Here is a 23,596-nt window from a genome sequence, read left to right on the forward strand (position 1 = left end):
CTTCTATCTGAAGTCTTCTATCCCTTGAGGTAAATCTATAGGCACAACAGATGTGTAAGGAACTGCACATTCACGCCTGTTACACTGTTACACTATATAAGTAAAGTACTCAGGGCATGCACAGGAGAGTCAGGATCTGTAACTGATTTGAAAGAGGCTTGAAGTTGGAATGGGTTTGAAGTTGAAATCAAGACGTGCTTAAAAATTCTCCTACTTTAGTTGCACATTCGGAGGGTGTTAAAGAGTGGATTTCTTAGTTGAGTGTCATTGTTATTGGAAATTTTTTTGCAAATGTTTGTAATAGATTTACAGATTCAACAGTGTCATTAAAAATGCAAATATCCCAGTGCTTGTCTGTTAGATATTCACTGAAAATCTTAAAATTCATCAAAAATCAAAGAAGCAGCACGCCGTATATAACAATAAGAACTAAAACTATATGAGTTGTCGTGGGATTCTTTCTTTTGTTGTACAGCTGACTCCTATTGTGTTGTAAAAGATTCGATTTGCCAGGTGAAACGCTAAGCTCTGTGCATTAGGCAAGATAGACAAAGTACTGATTTTTTTTTTAAGTGCCCAAATCTGAAGGGCTCACTCAATGAGCAACTTTATATTACTGCTCAACTTATAGTCCAGTGTGTGTGGTGTGTGTGTACGTGTGTGTGTGTTTGTGTGTGTGTGTGTGTGTGTGTGTGTGTGTCATAGAGTGGGGAGCTGGGTGGTGAGAGGCTCTACTCTATACAGTTAAGGATCCAGGCTCGTTCCTTTCTGTGACGCTACGTATTCATTCAACTAGTGGATTCCAAGTTCCTTGTAGGAGACGGAGAAAATGGGGGATTGTGCATGGGCGAGCTTATGGGCCATGTCAGGAAGTGGTCTACACATTTCCATTCATGTTCTATCGGCCAATGTTATGTCCCCAACTTAACGGAAAGGAGCTGGGAAATAAATGCAGCTAACTGTTCTACGTGAAGAAGAGAAACCTGGCTGTTGGTCAGGCAATAGCTTCCTCTGTTTCAACTGGCATTTAATGGAATACTGGAGTTGTATGACTTTATGTCACTGATCACACACAGGCCTAATAAACACACACACACACACACACACACACACACACACACGATTCTGTTGTACTGTCACAACCTTACAGCTAATGACACATTTATAAGAAATTCAGATGCATGCCCAAAGAGGGCAGGGTAGCCTTTCTTTCCACAGACATAGAATAACGTGATTGATGGACACCAATTTGCTAATACTTATCATAGAACCTATGTAAGTATGCATGATGCTTTGTTTTTATTTTACATTTTTGGAAACTGTTTAAAGTATGTTTTGAAAATTACAGTTTTGTGTTTGAGGAATGGTTGTTGAAGCACTTGTTCTAGGCAACATGGGATCCTTCAAGGTTTTCCAGGCAAGTGTCACCATCTTGGACAATTTACTTAATCTCTATGTGCCATGTGTAAAGTGGAGGTTACAATAGCACCTACCGTGTTTCCCTGAAAATAAGGCCTAGCCAGACCATCAGCTCTAATGCGTCTTTTGGAGCAAAAATTAACATAAGAACCCGGTCTTATATTATATTATACCTGGTTTTATAGTAAGATAAGAATTATTGTGACTCTTCAAAGAGACTGTGTATGTCAAGTACTTAGAACAATAGTACTTGCACAAGGATGAACAGCTGCTGTAATTAATCCTGTCTTTCATTTTGGGTCATGGAGATCTGAACGAGGACTGTGAGTGTGGGCAGAGAGGGCGGGGAGAGGACACAAGCAGGTGGGAAGGATAGAACGATACAGGTGAGGGAGGTGTGTACCTGAGGTGATGATGTCTAGATGCTTCGTAACCGGATGCCAGGCGCTGTGCTTTTCATCACATGTGTATTTCATCTAATCCACACACAAATCCCGTGAGATGAGTAGAAGCACCTCAGGATGAGTGATGAGGAAACTGAGGCCTGAAGAAGTTGTGATGTGCCCCCAAATCACACTTGTAGTCAGTGGTGAAACTGAAATAAGAAAGCCAGCGGAGTGGCACTTTTAATTATTTTTGGAGCATATTGAAGATGATAAAGGTAGGGCTGATGGTTTTAGTCTGTGTTAGAGGAAGGATGTAGATGGTATTCTAACTAGATACTCTCTGAATTTGGAGGTGAAAACAGGAAAAAGTCCTCCTAAGATTTAAACTCATACAAATCTACAAAGTGAATGAATTAAACCATCTGTAGAAGTGGCTCATCCTAAGAGGTGGCTTTTAAATCTTTTATGGCCAGAAATGGAATATCATCTAGTGAAAGATAGTAGGGCTTTCTCAGCAAGGTCTGATGTAATACTTCTAAGGCAGTTGTTGTGCTGTCTGGGCAAAAGATCGGTGCTTTGCCAGAAGTGTAGAACAAGGAAAGCCAAAAACGAAGATTGTTTGGGGTTTTACCTTCGAAAGAAAAATAGATTGGACCACATGAAGGTCACTGGTCCTAAGGAAGCAGGTGTAGCCCGCCCTTATGGAACTGCCTTTGTCACCTCTGATTGCTAATGGTTAAGAATGTCCCATGTTCTTTTCTCTGGGTGTGAATATTCACCAAGTGCTGTGGTGGGTCGGTTCATTGTCAATATGGACTTTGATACGATGACATGTGGACATCAGTACCCAGTCCCATCAGCATGTAGATTGGTCGCTTGATTCCATGTGAAGTTTCTTAGTGTGGCACACGTTTTCATGGCCTTATCTTCTCTGAGCAGACTGTCACTAACCTGGCAACTTGATGGCTCTTACCTGGTTAACCCGCCAAGGTTCATCTCACCTGTGAGGCTCTGTCTGGAGCAGCCAGCAAGTTTCCCTCTTTGGGACACTTCTTTGCAACATTGAGTAGCACCAGTTAGCAGGTTTCCTTTTTTTCTTGCTGTAGAAAAAGTGAATTACATTTGACCTATCCTGAGAAGACTAGGAAAAGCACCTTGAGAAAGGTAGAGAAACAAATTATTAGGATCATTTCTTTCCCACTTCTGTATTTTAAAGCATATGTTCACTGTTGAGAATTAATAGCAGTGAAACAAAAAAAAAAATTGTTGAAAAACCAAGAGATCTATGGAAATCTTTATCATCAGAGTATTTATTGGATGCTTAACGCTGTACCACCTATAAGACTAAGCACTTCAGGTATTATCTCCCCTAATCCTTAAACCGTCTCCAAGAAGTAAGCTTGTATCCTCTTACAGGTGAGAAAACCCAATCGCGAGTTCAAAACTTTGTTTTTGGTTGCATGGCTAGTGAGTAATAGAGCTGGTATTTGATCCCAGGTTTGTTAGACTCCAAAATCACAATTCTGTCTCCCCAATATTAAAATCTATATTCTACTACCTAGAAATAATCATCATTAATGTTTTGTGTATTTTTTAAATCTTCTTTTTTCCTTCATGAACTGTGTCACAAAATTGGAAATGTACAACACGTAGGTAGCTCTCTCTTTTATTCACTTAACATAGGTTGTGAACAGTTCCCATACCATTATTGTTAAATACTGAAGTGTTTTAAAAAGGCAGATTAATCAATAACTCTTACTCTTTTTGTCTTTCTGGAGAACATATGAAAGACGGACAATAAAGTTTGCGAACTTAATTGTCCGACTTTCGCATGTACTGATCTAGGACTCTAACTCCAACAGGAAGCCCTTAGGTTTCAAAGGTAGGGTTGGTAGAGAGAACTGACAAGACGGGAATTTCCAGAAGTCCATGATAAGTTAAAAGTCAACCAGACAGAGTGAAGAAAGAGGTGAGTCAGCAGTTTAGAAGTCTCTCCCTGATTTAGGATTCATGTGTTGAAATTAGTCAGGGAGGCACAGTTACCCCCTTGGGCGATAGTTACAGAGGGCCATTTGGAAGGAATGTGGGCAGAAGCAGACCGAGCATAAATGCTCAGCTGCCCTTAAGGTGCCGTGAAGCAGTCGGTTCTGTTTCCCTAACATATGTTTTGTTTGTGAAGGTGCTTGGTGAAAGTACCACTGCACAGTAATAGTGGACGTCTTCAAGTGTTTAACTTTGTCGTTCAACCTTTGTTTGACGGTGTCGCAGTGTTAAAGCACAGGCCTTCTTCCATTCAGTGAGGCTGATGAGTGCTGGGTCAAGACGAACAAGTGGGTCTGAGCACGTGAGACGCCCGTGGGAGGGCCAGGGGCTAATAACCTGACACATGCCCAACACAAAGGGCAGCGCAGAGCCCGGGGGAGGATGGAGTAACCCCAGAGAAGCCAAGGCGACTGACGTCTCTCTGCAGAGGCCTAAACTAAGTCGGAGGCAGCTAGTCCCCACAGGGACCGAGTGGGTCATTGGCATTCCGCACGTCCTCAGTAAAGGGACCGTGGCCAGTGTCACTGGCAGCAGCGGAGAGAACACAGCGTGGCAGGGACCTAGGCCACTCTGAAGTTAGCTGGAAGTTGAATGGAGTGCCTGGGAATGTGCTTTATCACAATCCCAGGGAGCACCTTTGCTCCAAGAAGCCCCTATGTGCTTTCCCTACACGCCTTTTAGATCCTCACTCAATCCGGGGCCTTGCACATTGGTAAAGAGAAGGAACAGTCAGCTCCTGCTGCCTCTCTCCATCCAGGGCCCCGCCTTTGGTTTTGGCACGGACTGGCGGCCTTTAGGTTTGCCTCATTGGAGCATGGCAAAGAGATCTCTCCGCAGGTCCCGGCATTTCCTGAGTAGATGCTTTGGTCTTCTGGAGAACTCCTTACTCCTGCGCTCTTTCCTATGCTAGCAACTGTTCCGACCTTCCTTGGGAATCCAAGCGGGAAGAGATAAGCTCATAGAAATGTTCTAAATGAAGGAAGGCAGCGTATTTCATTATGAAAAGCACAGCAAAGCACTAGTGAAGTCTTGGCTAGAATGTATGTTTCACTGAAATACAGGACATGGCAGCAGGAACAGAGTTTTAGAATGAATTGTATTCATTTCTTGAATATTTAACCAACACCAGGTATTTGAGTTCTGTGCGAGGAGCCAGAGATAGCAAGTTAGTTTAGTGATGGCTCCCGAGGAATTTAGGGTACACAGATGGAAGGACCAGATCCATCTGTGACGACAGGACAGTGTGGAAAGTCCCGTCTCAGAGGTAAGCCTGGAGGAGGCTGGGGGGTGGCTGTGTGTCTCCGTCATTCCTGGGAAGGATGACATTTACTCAAGCTCTGAGGAGCAGGTAGCAGGTAGAGACAAACAAGTGCAGGAAGGACATTTCTGGGTGGATGAAACAGCATGAGTGTGTGTCTGAAGGTTTGGAATAGCCTGGTGAATGCGCGGGAGACAAGCTCTTGCTGGAGTGCATGGTGAGAGATGAAGCTGGAGGTGATGGCAGTGAGCTCACCAAGGTCCTGTGTGCTCAGCTAAGCGATGTTGTCTCGAAAGCTGAGGGGAGCCCCGGCAGGGTTTCCAACAGGGGAATGGCTCCCACATCCCCATGGCACTAGCAGGGGGCACGGAGTTGATGGCGGGCAGCTTGCAGGAGGCCAGGTGTCCATGTTGAGGGTGGGAGGACTGGAGAGGGAAACAAGAAAAAGGAGGTGCTGGACCAGGCATGAGGGTGACAGGTGGGAAGCTTGCCGATGTGCAGGGGGAGGGCGAGTGAGAGGTCTGGGTGTGGGAGAAACTCCCACTTCCCACCCCAGGAGAGCTAGGAGACACGAAGGAAGGATTAGGTCTGAGGGGAAACGATGAGACGCCTTTGCATACCTAAGCGGGGGCGTTCAGTAGGCAGCTGAATGCAAGGGTCTGAGGCTCCAGGGAGAACTTGAGCAGGAGATGGAGTTTGGCGAGTCATCCACGTGCAGGTGATGGGTGAACCTACGGGTATGAATGAGGTCACTCGAGGACGGGAGGATGTGGAGTTGGGAGGGCAGATGAGCACGCAGAATCCCATCGTTTAAGGGAAAGCAGAGGATTCTGAGAAGGAACAGCAGGAGGGTTTGTCAGCAGTGTAGACTGGTATTGTAGGAAAGGCCGAGCAAGAGAATAGCGGAGCAGTGTCATCATGTTAAGCATCACGGAGACCATCGATCCCATCCATGGCCTGGAACTAAAGCTTGCAAATTAATGGAAGAAGACGTCATGGGTAGAACTGTCCAGAAACAGGCGGGAGAGGCAGGACCTTGGGCAGCAGCATCGGCAAAGGACTGATCGAAAGGAACTTGAGAGAGGCTGGGAAGGAGCAGGCAGAGACACAGAAGGATGGTGAGAGCTTCAGCATGGACCCAAAGGCGGGGTGGGGGCACACCCAGGAAGACCGCCGTGTGACATGGGGCGGAATGGTCAATAAATGCGCTCGGAAAAGTTCCCTTTGCATTTGGCATCTGAAAGGTCACCTGTGACAGCAAACGCGGTATGAAGTGGTTTACAGCACACACGGAGAGAGCAAAGGAAGGCTTGAAAAACACCAGCCATCACCATTTCCTGGAGGAAACAGCCACAGTCACGGTTTCCTGCTGGACCTGCCAGTTCTCTGGGATGTGAGCGATTATGATGGTGGTGTATGTCCTGCACAGCGAGCTGTGATCTAATTAATGGAGGAATTTCATAACTGCCCGGTCACAATGTGTACGTGTTTGGTCAGTGTCTGGCGTGGGAATGAGCCACAGGCGTTGCTGCCCCCGCAGTGAGGCAGACCCAGGGGGCAGAAGGTGGGGGCAGTGAGTCACCGATATTCTTTTTCTGGAGTCTGGTCATTAGCTATGATTGGGACCAGAGTGGACTCTGGACATTTTAAGCCTGGTTATTCCCTGTTAAAGGATGAGGAACACAGACAGATAATGTGCCCGCTTCCATAATTGCAGTGACCCATTGTGTTTCCAGGTTTATTTCACCTTGGGATGTTTTTGAATTATAAAAGCAATATATGGTCATAAAAAGTCAATGGAGGCAAGATAAGGAAGAGTCAGCAACCTGCCCTTCCTACTTCCAGACTCTCCCCACCTTGGCTGAGGTCGCCAGTATTGGGTGTCACACTGCATTGGGCTTGTTTTTATGATCCCTTTCTTACTCACTGGATTTTGAGGTCGATACTGTGCTTCTCTTATTCACCGTTGTCTCCTTACCTTCTGCCACAGAGCCTGACATAAATATTATGGGCTATTAAATATTAGTTGCTTAAATATTCGGAGAAATGCATGAATGAATAGGGTGATCTCTTAGGCGTTGCCCTGGGGACTGTTGCTTCCATCCCTTCCATTGTCACTTCAGAGAGAAAGTGGATACAAGAGGAGAGCACCCATTTTTGTGACCTTTTGATTTGTAGGAGCTCCTATTACATGGATAGTGCTGTCTAACTAGGTATAGGATCTGCAGCCCCTTGGTCCAACCTAGAGGTGCAGATTTCTTGAATTATGTGAATAAAGTTAATTCAGAATCTGGTAGATGCCTGGCTGAGAAAAAATCAGACATGACAGGCTCCCATGGAATTACAAGATTTGATATTTATAATGCATTTTGCGTTCTTAAAAAGCACATTGGAACTTCTGCATTAAATCCAACAGTCTGGAAACTTCTGTCGTGCATTCTCTGAATGCATGTCAGACACTGGGGTGTTATCACAAGTATGGCAGAAGGAAGAATCCTGTCCAAGAGACGACAAGCTGCAGTCTACTCCCAGAGACGTTCACACCATGTGGGCAAAACCATATGTGTAGGTTTAAGAGGGAGGATGGAGAAAAAGATGACAAAGTTCAGTGAATCAGGGTGCCTTGCTGATCCTGAGACCACAGAAGAAGAGACTTTGAGGTATGATGAGAGCAAGAATTCTTTCCACCTAGAAATTTAGACTTTGGATTATGGTCTTTCTGGCCTGAACTTGGAGCAGTATTTCTCCCAGTGGTCTCTGCGACTGCCCATATTAGAATCCTTGTTAAAATTGCTTATTCCACCTGACCCAAGGACCATGTAATCAGAATATGCAAATCGGGGTCCCAGAGTCTGCATTTTCATCTCTAGGGAAACTCATGTAAGTTAGCATGGGAGCTACGAGCTACGCACACAAGAACATAACGGCCGAACACCCGCTCATGGAGGTCAAGATCCTAAACAGCATTTTGGCCAAAAGGATGTCTTTACAGTCTGACCTTTCTTGTCTTCAGCCAAATCCATGGAATAATGGCTTAAGTATAGAAACTGGTTTTTGTCTAGTTCAAAATTCAAGTATGTATAATAATAACCCGATCACTCCTCCGCAAAAGCAAACATTTCATCTTCTCTCTCCGTTTTTACCCTAAACTTGGATGGGGTGGGACCTGTGAGGATTGCTTTAGGACCTGGAAATAGAACCAAACTTTCATAATATATCATCTTCAGAGCGAGATTCAGCTGAAACACAGAGTATATTTCATACTGTGTTAAACTTTCTGTGATTCAAGAAACAGCATTGGTTCTGCACGATTTTCTCCAAACATTGAGTTACGAGAAATACTTAAAATTGTAAGAGAGAACTTCAAAACATTCATCCAGTGGCAAAGCTAGAAGAATATATATGCACGCTTCATAAGATGAATACTTTAAGGGGATAATACCAATTTGAATGTAGAAGTTCTGTTGTGTTTCTTTTTATGGAGTTACAAGCATCATAAATATCAATAGTTTTTCATCTGTCAGTTGACAACTTACAATTTTTAAAGTCCTTAAGCTCTTTTTCTACAGTATTTCTTTGAATAATATAAACATGTTTTTGAATACAATTTTTAGAATTCTTTTGCATTCTATTTTCTAGTTTAACCTCTTTTTTTAAGGGTGCTTTTGAAAAAGTGTACTTGCATTACAGGTAGAAGGAATTCTGAAAACATTGACTTTATTTGAAAATGGGAAGGAGGCAGTTAAAGTAGACGCAAACAGTTCCCCTTTTCATCTTTCCCCACCTCTTTCCTCCACTCCTTCCATCATCTTCAACTGAACAAAACAGCTTTCCCTTGTTACAGTGCTATTCTACCTCCCATGGGAGGCAGGCTCACAAAGCCTTCAGCGCACACAGCCTTTAAGTGTGGGCTCTGTGCCAGTCGAAGAGCGGAAATAGCTTTATTGTGGAGGTAAATTGTGGGTGGGAGCTACGAGTAGTTGTCGGATAACACACTCAAGAGACCAGGGGTCATCAACAGTGGTTCTTAACCTGGATGTGTGTCAGGTTCGGCTCAGGTAGTTTTTGTTTGTTTGTTTTGTGGGTTTTTTTGTTTTTTATTATTTAATATTGCCCAAATCCCACCCCAGGCTGACTTACTGGAATCTCAAGTGGTGATGGACCCAGACAATTCTGATATGCAGTCAGGGCCAAGAACCAATCAAGTTGACTGCCTCAGTGGCTCTCAGCGGTGGCCTTAAGACGCTCTTTGTCTGAATCTCCAGGAGTGCTGGGTTAACATGCAGATTTCTCCTCTAGACCCTGGACCTGGTGAATCAGTTGCTAACAGTGGGGCCAACCTTTTCACCGTGTAAGCATGTTAGGTAATTCTTCTGTTCTCTGAGATATGAGTGTCATGCGGGGTCTCTGGTCCCGCTCCCGCACAAGAATGCGGGACGTGGTGAGGCCAAAAAGGAACAGCCACAGAGCCACAGGTAGGGGGCTCATACCACTATATTCTCGATGGCGGCTGGTCAGGACACAAAAGCAAACATCTGCAAGTACCCCAATAGGTGTCTTTCTGCACCCCAGTCTCACTGGCAGCTGGGTAAGACACAGGAAGTAGGATCAACACGATCCGCAATCCACAATCCACTTGCTAATCGTACTGGCCGCAATCCGCGTTTGCTAGTGCAGCCACAGCAGTTATACCAGTGGCTAATGGCTCACTGGTTACAGCTGATGGCCAACTAGTCACATCTGACAGCCGTCTACTACCCGAGCCAGCACCCCTCCACGTGAGGCCGAGAGCCTGGAAACTGCTCTCTGGGACTCTGTCCCCACAATGCGAATCCCCAGCCTCTGGATACTCAGTGGTTTTATTAGACCTGGTTTAGGGATGTGTACTGGCAAAAGCTGGCGAGGACTGGTGCGAATCAGCGTTCTGGCTGGTTTATCTGTGCCGAACAGTTTCCCCCTGAGCTTCTGGAGAACCGGACTGTTCTCTTGTGGCCTGCACCCTCTCCTCTGTCTGTGCTTTACCCAGAGAGTGTTTCTGGGAGTCTGAATGACTCATTCTGTCCTGTGGTTGAGTCTGTCAGCTGACACACACTGTGCCTGGTGTGGACGTGTGAGAGGCAAACACTGAATATAGTAGGAGGTTTATCCCGGATGACAAGAATCACAGATTCTGTTGGAAAGATGAGGTGTACTTAAAAAGGTAGCACAAGACAGCATGGAGTCAGGCCCACAGAATCATGCAAAGGAGTAGGGCTGACCACAGGGGCTCCTGTGCAGTTCAGACAGGGAAAGATTCTTATGGCCGAGGGAAACAGAGATTTGGGGGAAAGTTGAAGACTTCATTTCTGGATCAGAACATTCATTTATCAGAAGACTTCATTTTCCTGGATTTCTATACATAAATACCAGTAGTTGTAATTTTGTCCGTATCATATGGAGATAATTAAAATGAGCTGTAATTTTGAGTGAATGTTGAAGTAGCCGATGAGTACAAATATTGTTTTTTAGTTTTTGGCGTTTAGTTGCTGTTATCTTGAGGTTTAAGAAGACATTATTGAAAATCATACATATTTTTTGAGGGGAGGAGGGTAAGTAAAAAGAATGACTGACTGTCCACATATTTCCCTCATCCCATTATTCCGTAGGAAAGCCAACATTTAATATTCTGCTACTCTTTTTCACTTTTTTTTTTTTTTTTGGTGAATCAGGATCTTGTACCTCAAGTCATGCTTGTGTTTCTTTAGCCAACTCTGCTGGGGAGGAAAAGCTGAGGCGTAAAGGTTGTTTTGGTAATTGTGGCCAGATTTCGGGGAAAACCTTCTGAACTGGGAAAGCTCTTTGCTGCTAGCAAAGCGCCTGGACTCTAAAATAAGACTTAGACAAAGGGTCCCTCTGTCCCATCTTCCATCCTGCTCCGTGCAGAGCGACCCACCTCAGCCTTTCTTCTCTGCATTGTGTTCGTGCTCGTCTTCCCTTCACAAACCCTGGGAAGGCTGCTAGGGTGGAATTACGTCTACAAGGTTAGCTGCCTCCTGGGTGCGTCTGTGGTGGTTGGAATAATGTGATAAATGGGATGATGTCTCTGAGAACAATCTGCATTTAGCTCTTTTCCCCCCTTGCACATCCAGAAGAACAGCTGTGGCAGCAAATGCAGACTTGGATCATGTATTCGTATTTAGTCTTGTTTGACAATCCCAGATATTTTTAAGCAGGATTGAGTCAGGCAACCAGCAGCATAACATTCAGACTGCCGTAATGAGCCAGCCTGTTTGGCACACAAGGACCTTGTTTTACCCGAGTAGTAAATAATTCTAAATGAAGCAATACGAAGTACTGAGTGTGCCCAAAGTCACAATTTTCCGTATTTCACTGTGGCCTGTCAACATCTCCTCTCACACGATTGCTCTGTTCACTGCTAGTTGTTTCTTTTTTTGTAACATTTGAATTCTATCTTTGGCTACGTCTCTATTCATGGTTTTTGTACATAATGGGATCCTACATTCCACGCCAGTGTGACCCTCCCGTTGTCCTGCCCTCCCTCCCTCCATGAAACATTGCCTCGTTAGATGCAGTGATTCTTTTGTTTTTGCCGGGAATGTTTCTTACTGTGGCAACTCATTTCCTTTTGAAGACATGGGATTTTGTCATTCACCTCTGCTGCGATTGGTGGATCTCCTCCCCTGAGACTGCGCTCAATTTATGGGCCTTCTTACACCGTGCAGCCTGCTGCTCCTATGCTCCTCTCCGTCCCTTCCACCTAGCCAGGTCCTGAAGCCTTCACTCTCTTGTTCTCTCCTGACGCCGCGCGCTGCCCTCCTCGTCGATTTCTGAGCACATGTCGGAATGAGCTTCCACCGCTCTCTTCCGTCCCACTTCTAACTGCCTCTCTGGGAACTCTGCAGATACTCCAAACAAACAAATCGAGCCCAAACACAATGACCTTATTCTCCTAAGCTCTAAACCCCTCTTCTCCTCCTGTAATTGCCAGACATTTTGAAGGCATACTCTACCCAGGTTCTCAGGCTTTTAGATTTAATGGAGCAGGATAATTTTTATTTATTTATTTTTTAATGGGGTTGTCACACAGGCTTGCTAACTATTTTGATAAGAAAAAAACATCTCTGTCAATTTTGTAGAAGACAAAGGGATTTCAGCATCCCCAGTCAGGATATAATCTCTGATTCAGCTACAGTCCTTTTAAATAATTGAGCTTCATGATCTGAAAACTGGATCATTTTCTTTCCATTTTCCTCGTCTTACCAACCATGAATATTGCGTCGCAGACTGGACTTTGGCAGCTACTGTTCTATACCCGCCTCCCCTTTCTCCACGGGCTTCTCAGCCTTGGCGGTTTGGCTCCCCTCAGACCACTCTGTTCACGTGCTCTCAAAGGTGACAGCACATTCCCAGTCGTGAAGTCCCCACCTTCTTTACCTGTTGGTTGCCATGTTGACCAACCTTCTCAGGGACACTCTGCTCCCTTGTCTTCTTGGCTCTGCTCCCACAGTTCTCTTCGCCTCTGCCTGTTGGGTGCCCCCTGTCCCCATAACAAGAGACCCACTCGCTTTCTCTCCCTTCAGACCACTCGTCACCCCATCTCTGTGTAGAAGGACTGCCGAGTGGTATCTGAGAACCTCAGGCTTGTGTTTGCCTCCCCGTCGCCGTGTGCGTCGCTTCTGGCATCTCTGATTCCAGCACGTTTCGAGCTGATTGAATTGGACTCTCCAAGATCCTCAACAGGTACTGCACCGTCTTCCTCGGCCGGGAGGCAGGCGAACTGAGGTTACATTTCCAAGCTCTTCCCTTCCACACGTCAGCAGAGTGACCTTGGAGAATGGAATGTTCTGCCTCTGTTAGTGGGACTGCTGCTGTCTGCCCCGTATCCGCTGTAAGGATTAGCGGGGATGTTGGCACCATGCCGGTCACGACACCTGGTGTATGTATAACAGGCCGTTCTTACTTGCAGCCTCACAGTCAGGTGGTACAGCAGGGCTTGGGCGGAGGGTACCTTTTTCCCTCCCGAGCCAGACCTGTCACGTTTCCTGGTCCCAGTCTGTCCCCTGCTATTCTCTCAGTGCACGAGACTTTCCACTTGTGTCTGAGGTAACTGTCAGGTGACTAATTCCAAGAGGCTTCTCTGAGCACGATGCCATCATGTAGCAATTTCTAATCTTCATCTAACGTAGAAGTATTGTGCTAAAAAGTATCAAGTGTCTCTGGTTGGAAGGAGGGGTGTGTGTGTGTGTGTGTGTGTGTGTGTGTGTGTGTAAGCGCATGTGTGTGCATGCACCCCTGATACCCTGCCAGCCGGGGGGAGCCTCGCTGTACTTTTTCTTCTTCCCAGGAGTTGCTGTAGCGTGTGGAGAATTCGGTGTGTGAGCAACAATATTACTCCACTGAGTGACTTCCTCTTAGGACTGGGGGGGGCAGCGTTGGATGGGAAGAAGAGCAAGTTCTTCATAATCTTGTGTTTTGCTCTTGCGTCATCCACAGCATTTTAACATTTTTAAATATAGAAAGTGCTCAGTATAAATGTTGCTAGTTTCCATGAGAAGGAAAACCCAAGCGGACTTCACTTGTAGGTCAGGTCTGACACATTTTCTCTCTTTGAACCAGAAAGACAAATGTAACTAAACTCTAATTGGGAAGTTGTTCATCTTTGCCCAGGTCTTGAAGTGGCTTATTGACCGTCGAGGCAGAGTTTAGGGAAGGCAGGCGGTCTCCTATCCACGTGTACACTTGTGAGCTGCCGGATTCCTGTTTGAGCCGTCTCTGCCCCTGGATCTCTTTGCAGGGCGGTTCATGGGCTGCCTTTCGTTGTGATGGTGCCATTTGTTTAAGCTGTTGTTTTTCATTTGTCTTTGATTTGGTTTAACGTCAGTGACGTGGCACTGAGGTTCCATCCTCAAATTCTTGGCCATTCATGCAGTTACACATTTCTTTGTCCAAGACTGGATACTAAGAACAGGGGACTTATTTAAAGACTCAGTTCTTGCTACACTGAAAGAGTTCGTGATGTTTTTTTCCCTCTGGTCTGAGTGTTTGTTGGGGATGAGAGGAGAGCAGGAAAACCTATGCCCCAAACTCCACATGTTAACATAAAATGTGACCCACACTTAACAAAACCAACCTGTACTTTGTTGGGGGGTTGCCTTCCTCTCCCCTCTTTAGCCCTTTGCAGTTGTGTACTTTACCAAGTTACCATGTAAACGGTCTCATTCTGCCTCTCAGTAGCCCTGGTGGGTGGATGAAGTGGAGGTTCCGACCTCAGTGAAGTGAGGAGGCTGGCCCGGAGTCTGTGTTGTGATTGCAGGCCCGGAGCAGTGTGGATGTTTCCCGAAAGCCTGCTGAGGGGCTGCAGTGTGGTCGCAGTGGGGAAGACAGTGGGGGGCAATCCAGGTCTGATCCCTGAGCTAGGGGAGCAGCTAGAGGGGGAGCAACATACTGAGTCCATTTCTATAGTGTGATACACTTTTGAACAAAATGCTTCAAAGAACAAAGGTTGGGCACTAGGGGAGGCCTAATCTGTTTGAGGGAATTCAGGGAAGATTTAATTGACGGTTTATGACACCATATTGCCTTTTTCTTGATAGTGCTAATTACATCCCCCCTTCTCTTTTAGGAGCTACATTAAGTGAGAAATAACTATGAAACATTTTAATATTATGTACTTAATCAAATACTCTTCTTAATTTCAATACTGAATCGTAATTTAAAGTTGGTCAAGATTAGCCACACCACAGAATTACATTTTAAAGCTTCTTTTTTGTTATTTTGATATTTTTATGTTATCTTGAAAATAAAAGATTAGTTTGGCTTTGTTTAATCAGAAGATTTAGGTAAAGAAAAAGTTGAAATCTATTGTAAGAGGTCAGACGGGCCTGGCCCCCCTTCCGTCGGGCTGCTGGAGACTCAGAGGCAGCGTCATCCTTGGCTTACACAAGTGGCACATGCCAGGGTAGCAGCAGGGCATGTGGGTTGAGTTTTGTGGTTTCTCTTGACCTTACTCATGCTTTTTAGAGACAACATAACTTTATGGTGCAGAGGGCACGTTCTGGGGTAAGAAAGCCCAGGTGTAAATCCTGGCCCCACTTCGTAGCCGTGTGTGTACACTCGGCGAGGCCCTTCCCACTGGGTGCCTCCATCCTTCTTTCAGAGAGTGGACACGAGAACGGTAACTTGTGTAGAGTTGTGACAATTTAGATGGGTTAATTCATGCAAAGTGCTGAGAATCATGCCTGCCATTGAGGACTTGCTCAGTAAGCCTCAGCTGTTGGCTGTTTTTCCGTCACACGTTTCTAGGTAAAGGGTCCTCAGAGGGCAGTGAGGCTGGAACCAGGGGAAAGAAAGTGTCTGTGCTTGGACTGCACCCGGGACCCCGACCTTGCTAGCGCTTTGTACTCATTAAGCTCACACAGTGGGGATGGTGGAGCTGAAGGTAGTCCTGTGTTAAATAAGAAACTGTCCATATAATATGTCCTGAGGTTAAAATGTTGTTCTTTGCAGTTTTACAGAAAGACCAATGAATAGATGGAGGTCATCATGTGCTTTCTTTAAGCATTTCTAATCACCTTTAACTTCATTTTCTAATGCTGTCAGAAGGTATGCGGTCATCTTAGAGAATAGCCACGAAAACATGCAGGACGTGTTTTCTTAGCGTTTCGTGGTGCTCTCGGTGGAGAGAACCTGGCCGTATAACTTATTAACATCAGTTAGGTCTTGAACCCAGGAGAAGAGATACTATTTGTATAGAACAAGAATAAATGCCAGCGGGGAATTAATTTATTCAGGAAGAACTTATTGTGCTATGCCCGGAGCTCTGATCGTAGACAAAATGGGCTGTCTGTGCACAGCCCTCCACAAAAGGAATGTCCGGGAAGTTTCCAAACTCACACATATGTGGAAGAACCTGAGAGGGCGCTTGGTCCAGTCTGTCTCCATCCCCAGAAAGGCCCTAAAACGGCGATAGCTTCTGAGGAAAGGATGTGGTCCAGCAGGAGAATCCTGGGCATAGCTCCAATTCCCCAGAAAAGAATGTGGACTGCAGCCTATGTGTTTTTTGGGGGAGGGGAAGAGGGTAGGAGGAGGTGGACTCTCAGCTTGATGTGTTTGTTAAACATGAATGCCAAGAAGTGAGCGCCAGGAAGGGCAGGGAGTGTCCCTTTAAATCGTTTTTTAAATGACAGTAGCTGTGGTGAAAGCTGTGTGCTGCCTCAGAAGCCCTTGGGCTAATGCAGCCAGGATTGTTGTCTGCCCGGTGGGTGGTGCTGAAAAAGAGCTTTGCACTGAGAGCTGAAGGCTGATCATCTATTTCCTGTATCCTGGCTGTAATAATGGTTATATTGGTAAACTACAGATTTGGTACTTTATTTCTGAAGTACAACTACGTATGTCTCACTAATTCAAAGCAATTCTGATTCAGAAATAATGCTAGCTTAGAATGGCTCTGAATTCAAGGCTCTCTTAAGACAGTTACAGGGAAAGGATTACTTAATTTTACAATCATTCTCAGACATTTTATAAAAATTAAATTTTATACTTTTATTCTTGGACACACGGGAGACAAAAACAGTTGAATTAATGACAAATATGACTAAAAATTATTTTAGTTTCACCTTATATAGAAGTTTGAACTGAATGTTGGCAAGTAGAAGTTTCGGAGTACATTCCTTAAACACTAGAAAATACCATTATTTCTAATATTTGTATGTAAATAGATGTTTATTCAAGGCTTAATCATTATTATTGTATAATTATAATTTATGATATAATTATATATGAGGTCTGACAATTAAGTTCGCAAACTCATCCTAGAAAAAATGCTACATACCTCATTGCTGAATATCACTATGGTCACCTTTGAAGTACTCCCCTTGGGAAGTTATGCACCAACACCAGGACCTCGTCCACCCTTCAAAGCAATTTTGGAACTCTTTTCCTGGAATGGCCATGAGAGCTGTCGTCGTATTAGCCTTCATGTCCTGAATGTCATAAAAATATCTCCTTTCAATATTTCCTTTATCTTCAGGTAAAGAAAGAAGTCATTGGGGGCCAGATCAGGTGAGCAGGGAGGGTGTTCCAATACAGTTATTTGTTTACTGGCTCAAAACTCCCTCACAGACAGTGCTGTGTGAGCTGGTGCATTGTCGTGATGCAAGAGCCATGAATTGTTGGCGAAAAGTTCAGGTCGTCTAATTTTTTCACGCAGCCTTTCAGCACTTCCAAATAGTAAACTTGGTTAGCTGTTTGTCCAGTTGGTGCAAATTCATAATGAATAATCCCTCTGATATCAAAAACAGTTAGCAACATCTTAGCAACAGGTTCGCAAACTTAATTGTCAGACCTCGGATAAAAACTCCCCGGGACCTGAAGTAGTGGCAGAAGAAGGTGCCAATGGAGAGCACAGGCCAACCAGCACCTTTCAGACCGAGACAGAACACAGCATGTCATTGCCTCACTTGCCTGTGTAGATAGCAGTGCTCATCCTGTGACGATTTCATGTATGTTCATTCATTCTTAAGCAGGGCAGTGCCTGAGCCAGTGTGCGCGGGCCGGCGCTCAGTGAGGGAGGCCGTAATGATGGGCAAGCCGCTTTACCCTTCTGAGCCTCAGTGTCCATTTTGTACAATTATCTGTAAATTAAAATAATTTCTATCTAGATTAAGGTAAAACGTGTACAAGGATCTCCCAGTGTATTTGTACCTCAGGACCCACAAATGTTTGTGTGTCTTAAAAATCCATTACCGACTCAACTGTGGGCAATGTGTAGCTATTATCTTTATGAAACTAGGATTGCAGTGTTTGCTCTTTGCTACCTTATATGACCGTGCAAGGCAGAGAATAGTGAGGAGCATGTTCCCACAAATTTAAATCTGAACTAACAGCTTTTATGTAGCTGCTGATTATCTCGTGGCTGTAGGACCAAGGCGGCCCTTTTTCCTTTTATTTCTCCCTTCTCACTGCCACCCCCAATTTAGAAATATTAGGTATGTTTTGGCTCAGCTTGCATTTGTCCAACTGGTGGAAGAAACAGCATGGGACAAAGGAGAACCTTTTCTATTTTAGCCCTTCTTAATGTTAATGTGTCCAAAATAAATGGATTTTTGAAATTAAATACTATAAACTCACCTTTAAAGCCCTAAAAACTATAACCTCAGCTTTCGTATCAAGAGAAGGAGGAACTTAAAAAAACAATTTTGGTCATTTCAGAATCACAGTACTTAATTGCCAGTAAACATGGAGAAAATATTCGGCTTCAGTAGCAATAAAAGGAATATAAAACAAAATAATGCCAGACTGTTTTACCAATAACACTTGCAGTTTTTAAAATGTAAGAGAAAGAAAGGAGGGGGAGAGATGTTGAATCGGGCACTCTGTACAGGCTGAGGGAAGTATCAATATGTGTAACTTTCCCCCCCTCTGAGGCAATTTAACAATATTTATCAAGTGCTGTAGAGACACAGTAATTACACTTCTGGGAGCTTAGCCTAAAAAAATAATCAGAAATGAACATAATATAACATCAGGAACTCGGCAACACCCTAAATGTCCAACAACAGGGGATTGATTAAATAAAATATGAAACCATATGCAGTGGACTCTTCTGCTGTTAAGAATGGCAAAGTATTTGGAACAATAATGGCAGAGAAAAAAGTTTGTAATATAATATAAAGTGAAAAAACCCAAGTCAGCGTGAACCTAGTATTTGGAAATATAATGTATTTATGCACACATTGGGTGTGTATGTATGTGTGTGTGTGTGTGTGTGTATTTGTGTGTGTGTGTGTTGTACATGAATGTAAACTAAAAAAATACATCAGAATAAAACTGTCTCTGGGTGAAGGGAATGTTGGTGGTTTTTATTTCATTTTTTTCTTTGGACTTTTCTGTATTTCCCAAATTGTTATGTTTACAACCAGAAGAAAATCTATAATTAATAATGTATACTTTATTTAGAATCCTCTGTACTGATATAGCCATATGAAAACCTAAAGAAAGAAAGCCTAATGGGAATTCCAACAGAATGCCATCTGTGACTTTTGATAGGCTGATGGGGCTTTGTATTTGTTGTTGGTATTTGTTGAATATTTCTTAATGTACTCCTGTTAAAAAGCACATTATCTTCTATTAAGAAAGCAAATTTAAAATAGATGTAGAAAAATCCTTTAGAAATCCATTCCACCTTTGAATAGAGGTCACAATTTCCAGGTATTCTCTGTGACTGTGGTCCATTTGAGGATGATGAAAACTTTTGACAATGGTGATAAATGATAGCTTTTTTGTTTGTTTTTTTTTGCTCCTACAGATATTCCTGAAATTCCAGAAAGCATCTCATTCTGCAAAGCACTACAGATAGCTGACTTCAGCGGAAACCCACTGACTAGGTAAACTTTCTGCTTGATTTTCTGTCTATAGGACTAAGGATATCTTTTTTGAGAACCAAGCAAAGAACACGGCCAGGGTACCCACCATCTTGGAGTTACCTGGATGGATTGCTGTCTTTATCAAGGATGGTTGACCTTCACTGATACTTATTTATAAATAGCTGTACAATGAAAGGCACACTGTGCTATTCATGGGTCAGTGAGAGGCTGAGGCCCAGTGGAGCGTACAAAAGAGAAGCGATGAATGCATTTCTGAAGCCATATGAAGAACTGAGTAGTTTATAAATCTCCTATTGATCCATCTAATCTTGTGGGCTAAGACTGAGCCCTAAACTCCCATCGGGCTTACCCCGTAGTATTCAAGAAGTCTTATTAGAGATATTTTTTTCACTCCAGGAACAAATCATATTTAAAATCTCATCTTTCCTCTAACTCTCCTTAAAAAGAACAACCTCAAAACTCTGACACCATTATTTCCTTACTTTAGCAATAGCTGTGAGGATTGCTGTAGGTTTATCCCTCCAGATAGAGCCACCTGTCACTATCTTATACTGAGTCCTGAATGTCCAAGCTTTGCCCTTCCTGCAGGTATGGCACTGCACGCTGCCTGGGCAGAGCTGAGTGGTTTATCAGGAGCCCCTCATTATGGCTCCCGGCTCCATCGGGAGCCCATACAGCAGTGCACAGCCTGCCCTCCACTTTGTTCTGGGCCAGGTGGGTCCATTTCTAAGATTCTCAAGACAGTGTAAGCAGCCTCATGAGAAAGGTACTCTTCTCTACCTTTTCTCCCCCTTAGGATATAGGAAAATAAAGATTAAATTAAAATTTGGGATTCATCTCACCCATTTCAAAATTGCCTGGGACTTGTGGGTATGGAGTGCTAGGGAATGCTTTGCATATCTGCTTATTTCCAAGAAGTAAATGTGTTTTTTCGAGTATTTCTGGCTTCCCTTTTTTGAATTTCAGTGATTAAGTTCCTAATGACATTTATTTATTTTTATGAAAAATAGTCATCTAGTAAGCTTTAACCTAATAGCTTTCTAACTCATCACTGTCCTCAAGTCTTCTGTTCTTTCTGAACCATCATCCATACAGTTGTCTCTCTTCTTCACACCTTTCAGTAACTCCTGTTCCTATAAGATGAAGCCCAAGCTTCTTGGTGGGCTGTGCAAACCTCCCCCCCCGCCCCCCGCCGACCTTGGTCTGTCTTTCCACCCTCATAGTCAGTTGTATTTATCATTGTATTTATCAGTTGCCTGTGTCAGACATCATGCTCTGCTGTAAGAAAGTGCTCGTAGGTCATTCATTTCACTCCTCCCTCTTTTCGATGATGCCCTCCATTTCCCCCTCCTTTGGGGTACAGTTTGAGCATCCCATGTCGTGATTAATCACCACGGCCTCCTCCTCCTCTGGTTGTCTGTAGTGCTCTGGGCACACTTATTTCCTAACACTTGAAACTGACGTTTAAGTTATTGCTCTGAGGAAGACTCCCCAACCAGACTGAGAGGGTTAACTTGTATCCCTCTGTTAGTTATTGTTGTGTCAACAGCCCTACTGTAATTTCTGGAATGGCGTAAGAACTCAATAAATGTTTGTTGAACCCAACTAAGCTACTTATCCTTAAGGCAGCTGGTAAGGTTAGGCAGCTGGGAAATATTCATTATGCTGCCCTTGAGTTTTCTTAACCATTCAATTGCTTAATCCCCTTTTCTACTTCTTTAGTTTTCCTTTGATAATGTCTGCTGACAAACGATTTTTACCATTGTCTCAAAACTCTCTCACCTAGAACACACCCACATTGTATGAGGATTTACTGGGATTTACCCTGGCCTCATATTTGGCAGGTTTCTTGAAGTAAAACCCTTTTAATTTGGCAAGTACACTGGTTTAAGAATTAAGACAGTATCTGTGAGTTAAAGGACCTTAAAAATCATTTAGCTTGGCCTGCTTATTTTATAAGGCTGAAGAAACTGAGGCTCAAAGAGGTTAAATGACCTTTCAAGATCATGCAGCTTCTGAGTAGCACCTCAGACTAGAATTCCTTTCTCTTAACATTGTGCTTCCTCAACACGTCATACCACTTTGGCTTTCAACCTTAACAGCCAGTAAAAAAAAAAAAGATGGAAGGAAGGAAGGAAAATCAGCCATTTAAAAATAAATTTTTCTTATATTTAAGGTCACTTTAGCTTGTTTTAAAAAATTATAAAATGACTTACACTTTCTGGTAAAAACTCAGGCATAAAAGATAAGTTGCATCTTTTCAATTATAAATAAAAAAATTTATCGCTGTTACGCTATGAAAGAGGTTTTAACTTTGTAAAAACCATTGCTAAGAATATGTTTCAATGATTATGAAAATTCCAATTAATACTCATTGTACAGGGCCTGGATTTGGTTTTGAACTTTGGAATTATCTACATTAAATGTCAAACAGGAACTTAGGATTCATTTGATTTTTTTAAAAGGAACCTGGAAAGAGGAAAGAAATGGAAGATTGTAATCTAGAGACTATCACTAAAGCAAGGAGTTTTCCCCTTAGCCCCCCCAAAATGAGTTATGTGTTCTGTTGTCTATATTAGTAGATTTATTAGGACCTTCAGCATTTTGGATGCAATGAGATCTTTTTTTCCTTCAGTTAGTTTTTTTTTTCCTTCCCTAAATACTGGTATCCATAGAAATATTGAAAGTAAACTTCCTTTGTAAGTTTTTTAAATAATTTATTTTGAAAACTCATTATTCAGTAGAGTGTAAGGGAAGTATAAAAAAATGTCCTTTTGTGTAGAACACAGTGAAAGATAATTATCTCAAGTGATTGGCATTTTAAGTCAAATTAAAAGAAAAATATTAAGAAAGTAGCACTTGGCTGTCAGCTGATCAATTCTAAGTAATCCATAGCTTTGCTCTGGGTATTATAAGCTACAGAAAAAATATATATATTAAGCAGTTGGCTTGTGTTTTATTATAATCTTGTGGACTTAAATTTCTCTGTATTTTCTACTAATCCATAAAGTGTTTTCACTCTTGGCACTTTTAGCTGCAGCGACCATCATTTTCTTTCATAGGGTTCTTAGTCTCAGAACATTTTTTCCCCTTTATTCTTAGAACTTGCGTATTTCTCCTCTTTAATTATTTCTGGATCACCCTATCAACAAGTATTTATCATGCCCTTGTACTTCTAGGTAGACCAGGTCCTTGTTGTTGTTTTTTTTTCCCTTATAAGTGTCTGATACATAAAAAGATGAGGCAAACATGCCATGCATACATAATGTAATTTTAGGAGGTTATTTCAATTAGCACGTAGAAGAAATAATAACAGTTATGTTTAGCATACACTATTCACTTTTATTTTTCAATTAACAAGTTTTGTTTGTTTGTTTCAGATTACCAGAAAGCTTTCCTGAATTGCAGAACTTGACGTGTCTTTCTGTAAATGACATCTCATTGCAGTCTCTACCTGAAAACATTGGCAAGTAAGTTTTTATGTCAAGTTTGTGTATATCAGGGCAAAACGGTGTTTATATCATCCACTCTGCCCTTCTGTCCTTATTCGGCTCTTATTTTTCTACTCAGAAAGACGTTTACCCAATTTTCAGTCTCACTCTCAAGAAAGACCATAGCCAGCCTCCTGTGTTTTTACATCCCATTGCCCCTACATTATAATGGTTAAAAAGGATGTTACTCCTTATGACTAGTGAGAACCTTAATTTGTTTGGATGTTCTCTTTAAATGAAGGATTCCAAAGTATTTAATTTGAGCAAAGTAGCATGTGTTGTATAGGTGGTTAGTAAATAGAAACTACCACTCACAGTAATTTTAAACCATGCCAGGGAGGAGAGCCAACGAGGGACTCCACTGAGAACGTAGAGTACATGCCCCCAAACAACAGCTGTGTCTGCCAGTGTGCGCACTGCAGACCTGAGATGGGAGTGAGGGTATTGTGTTTTTGGGAGAGTAACCTTGCAACTGGGAGAGGGATGCAATGGGAGGCACATTTCCATGTCGCTGCCTTCTAGTCGGGGAGGACGGCCGTGGCAAGAAATAAAATCCTTTGAAGAAAATACATGCTGGTGAATAAATGTTCTGTTATGCGTCCGCAGGGATAAATT

General features: G+C 43.2%; 1 protein-coding gene across 1 annotated transcript in view; it reads left to right on the plus strand.

Annotated features, from left to right (window-relative positions):
• LRRC1 (leucine rich repeat containing 1) overlaps nt 1-23,596 on the plus strand; it is a 113,808-nt gene that overhangs the window by 47,046 nt on the left and 43,166 nt on the right. The window contains exons 3-4 of the mRNA XM_033103184.1: nt 19,412-19,490; nt 22,871-22,960. Coding sequence (XP_032959075.1) covers nt 19,412-19,490; nt 22,871-22,960 — 169 coding nt within the window. The remainder of the gene's footprint in view (nt 1-19,411; nt 19,491-22,870; nt 22,961-23,596) is intronic.

This window comes from Rhinolophus ferrumequinum, chromosome 3, assembly GCF_004115265.2.
Source record: "Rhinolophus ferrumequinum isolate MPI-CBG mRhiFer1 chromosome 3, mRhiFer1_v1.p, whole genome shotgun sequence".
In the NCBI taxonomy this organism is placed as follows: Eukaryota; Metazoa; Chordata; class Mammalia; order Chiroptera; family Rhinolophidae; genus Rhinolophus; species Rhinolophus ferrumequinum.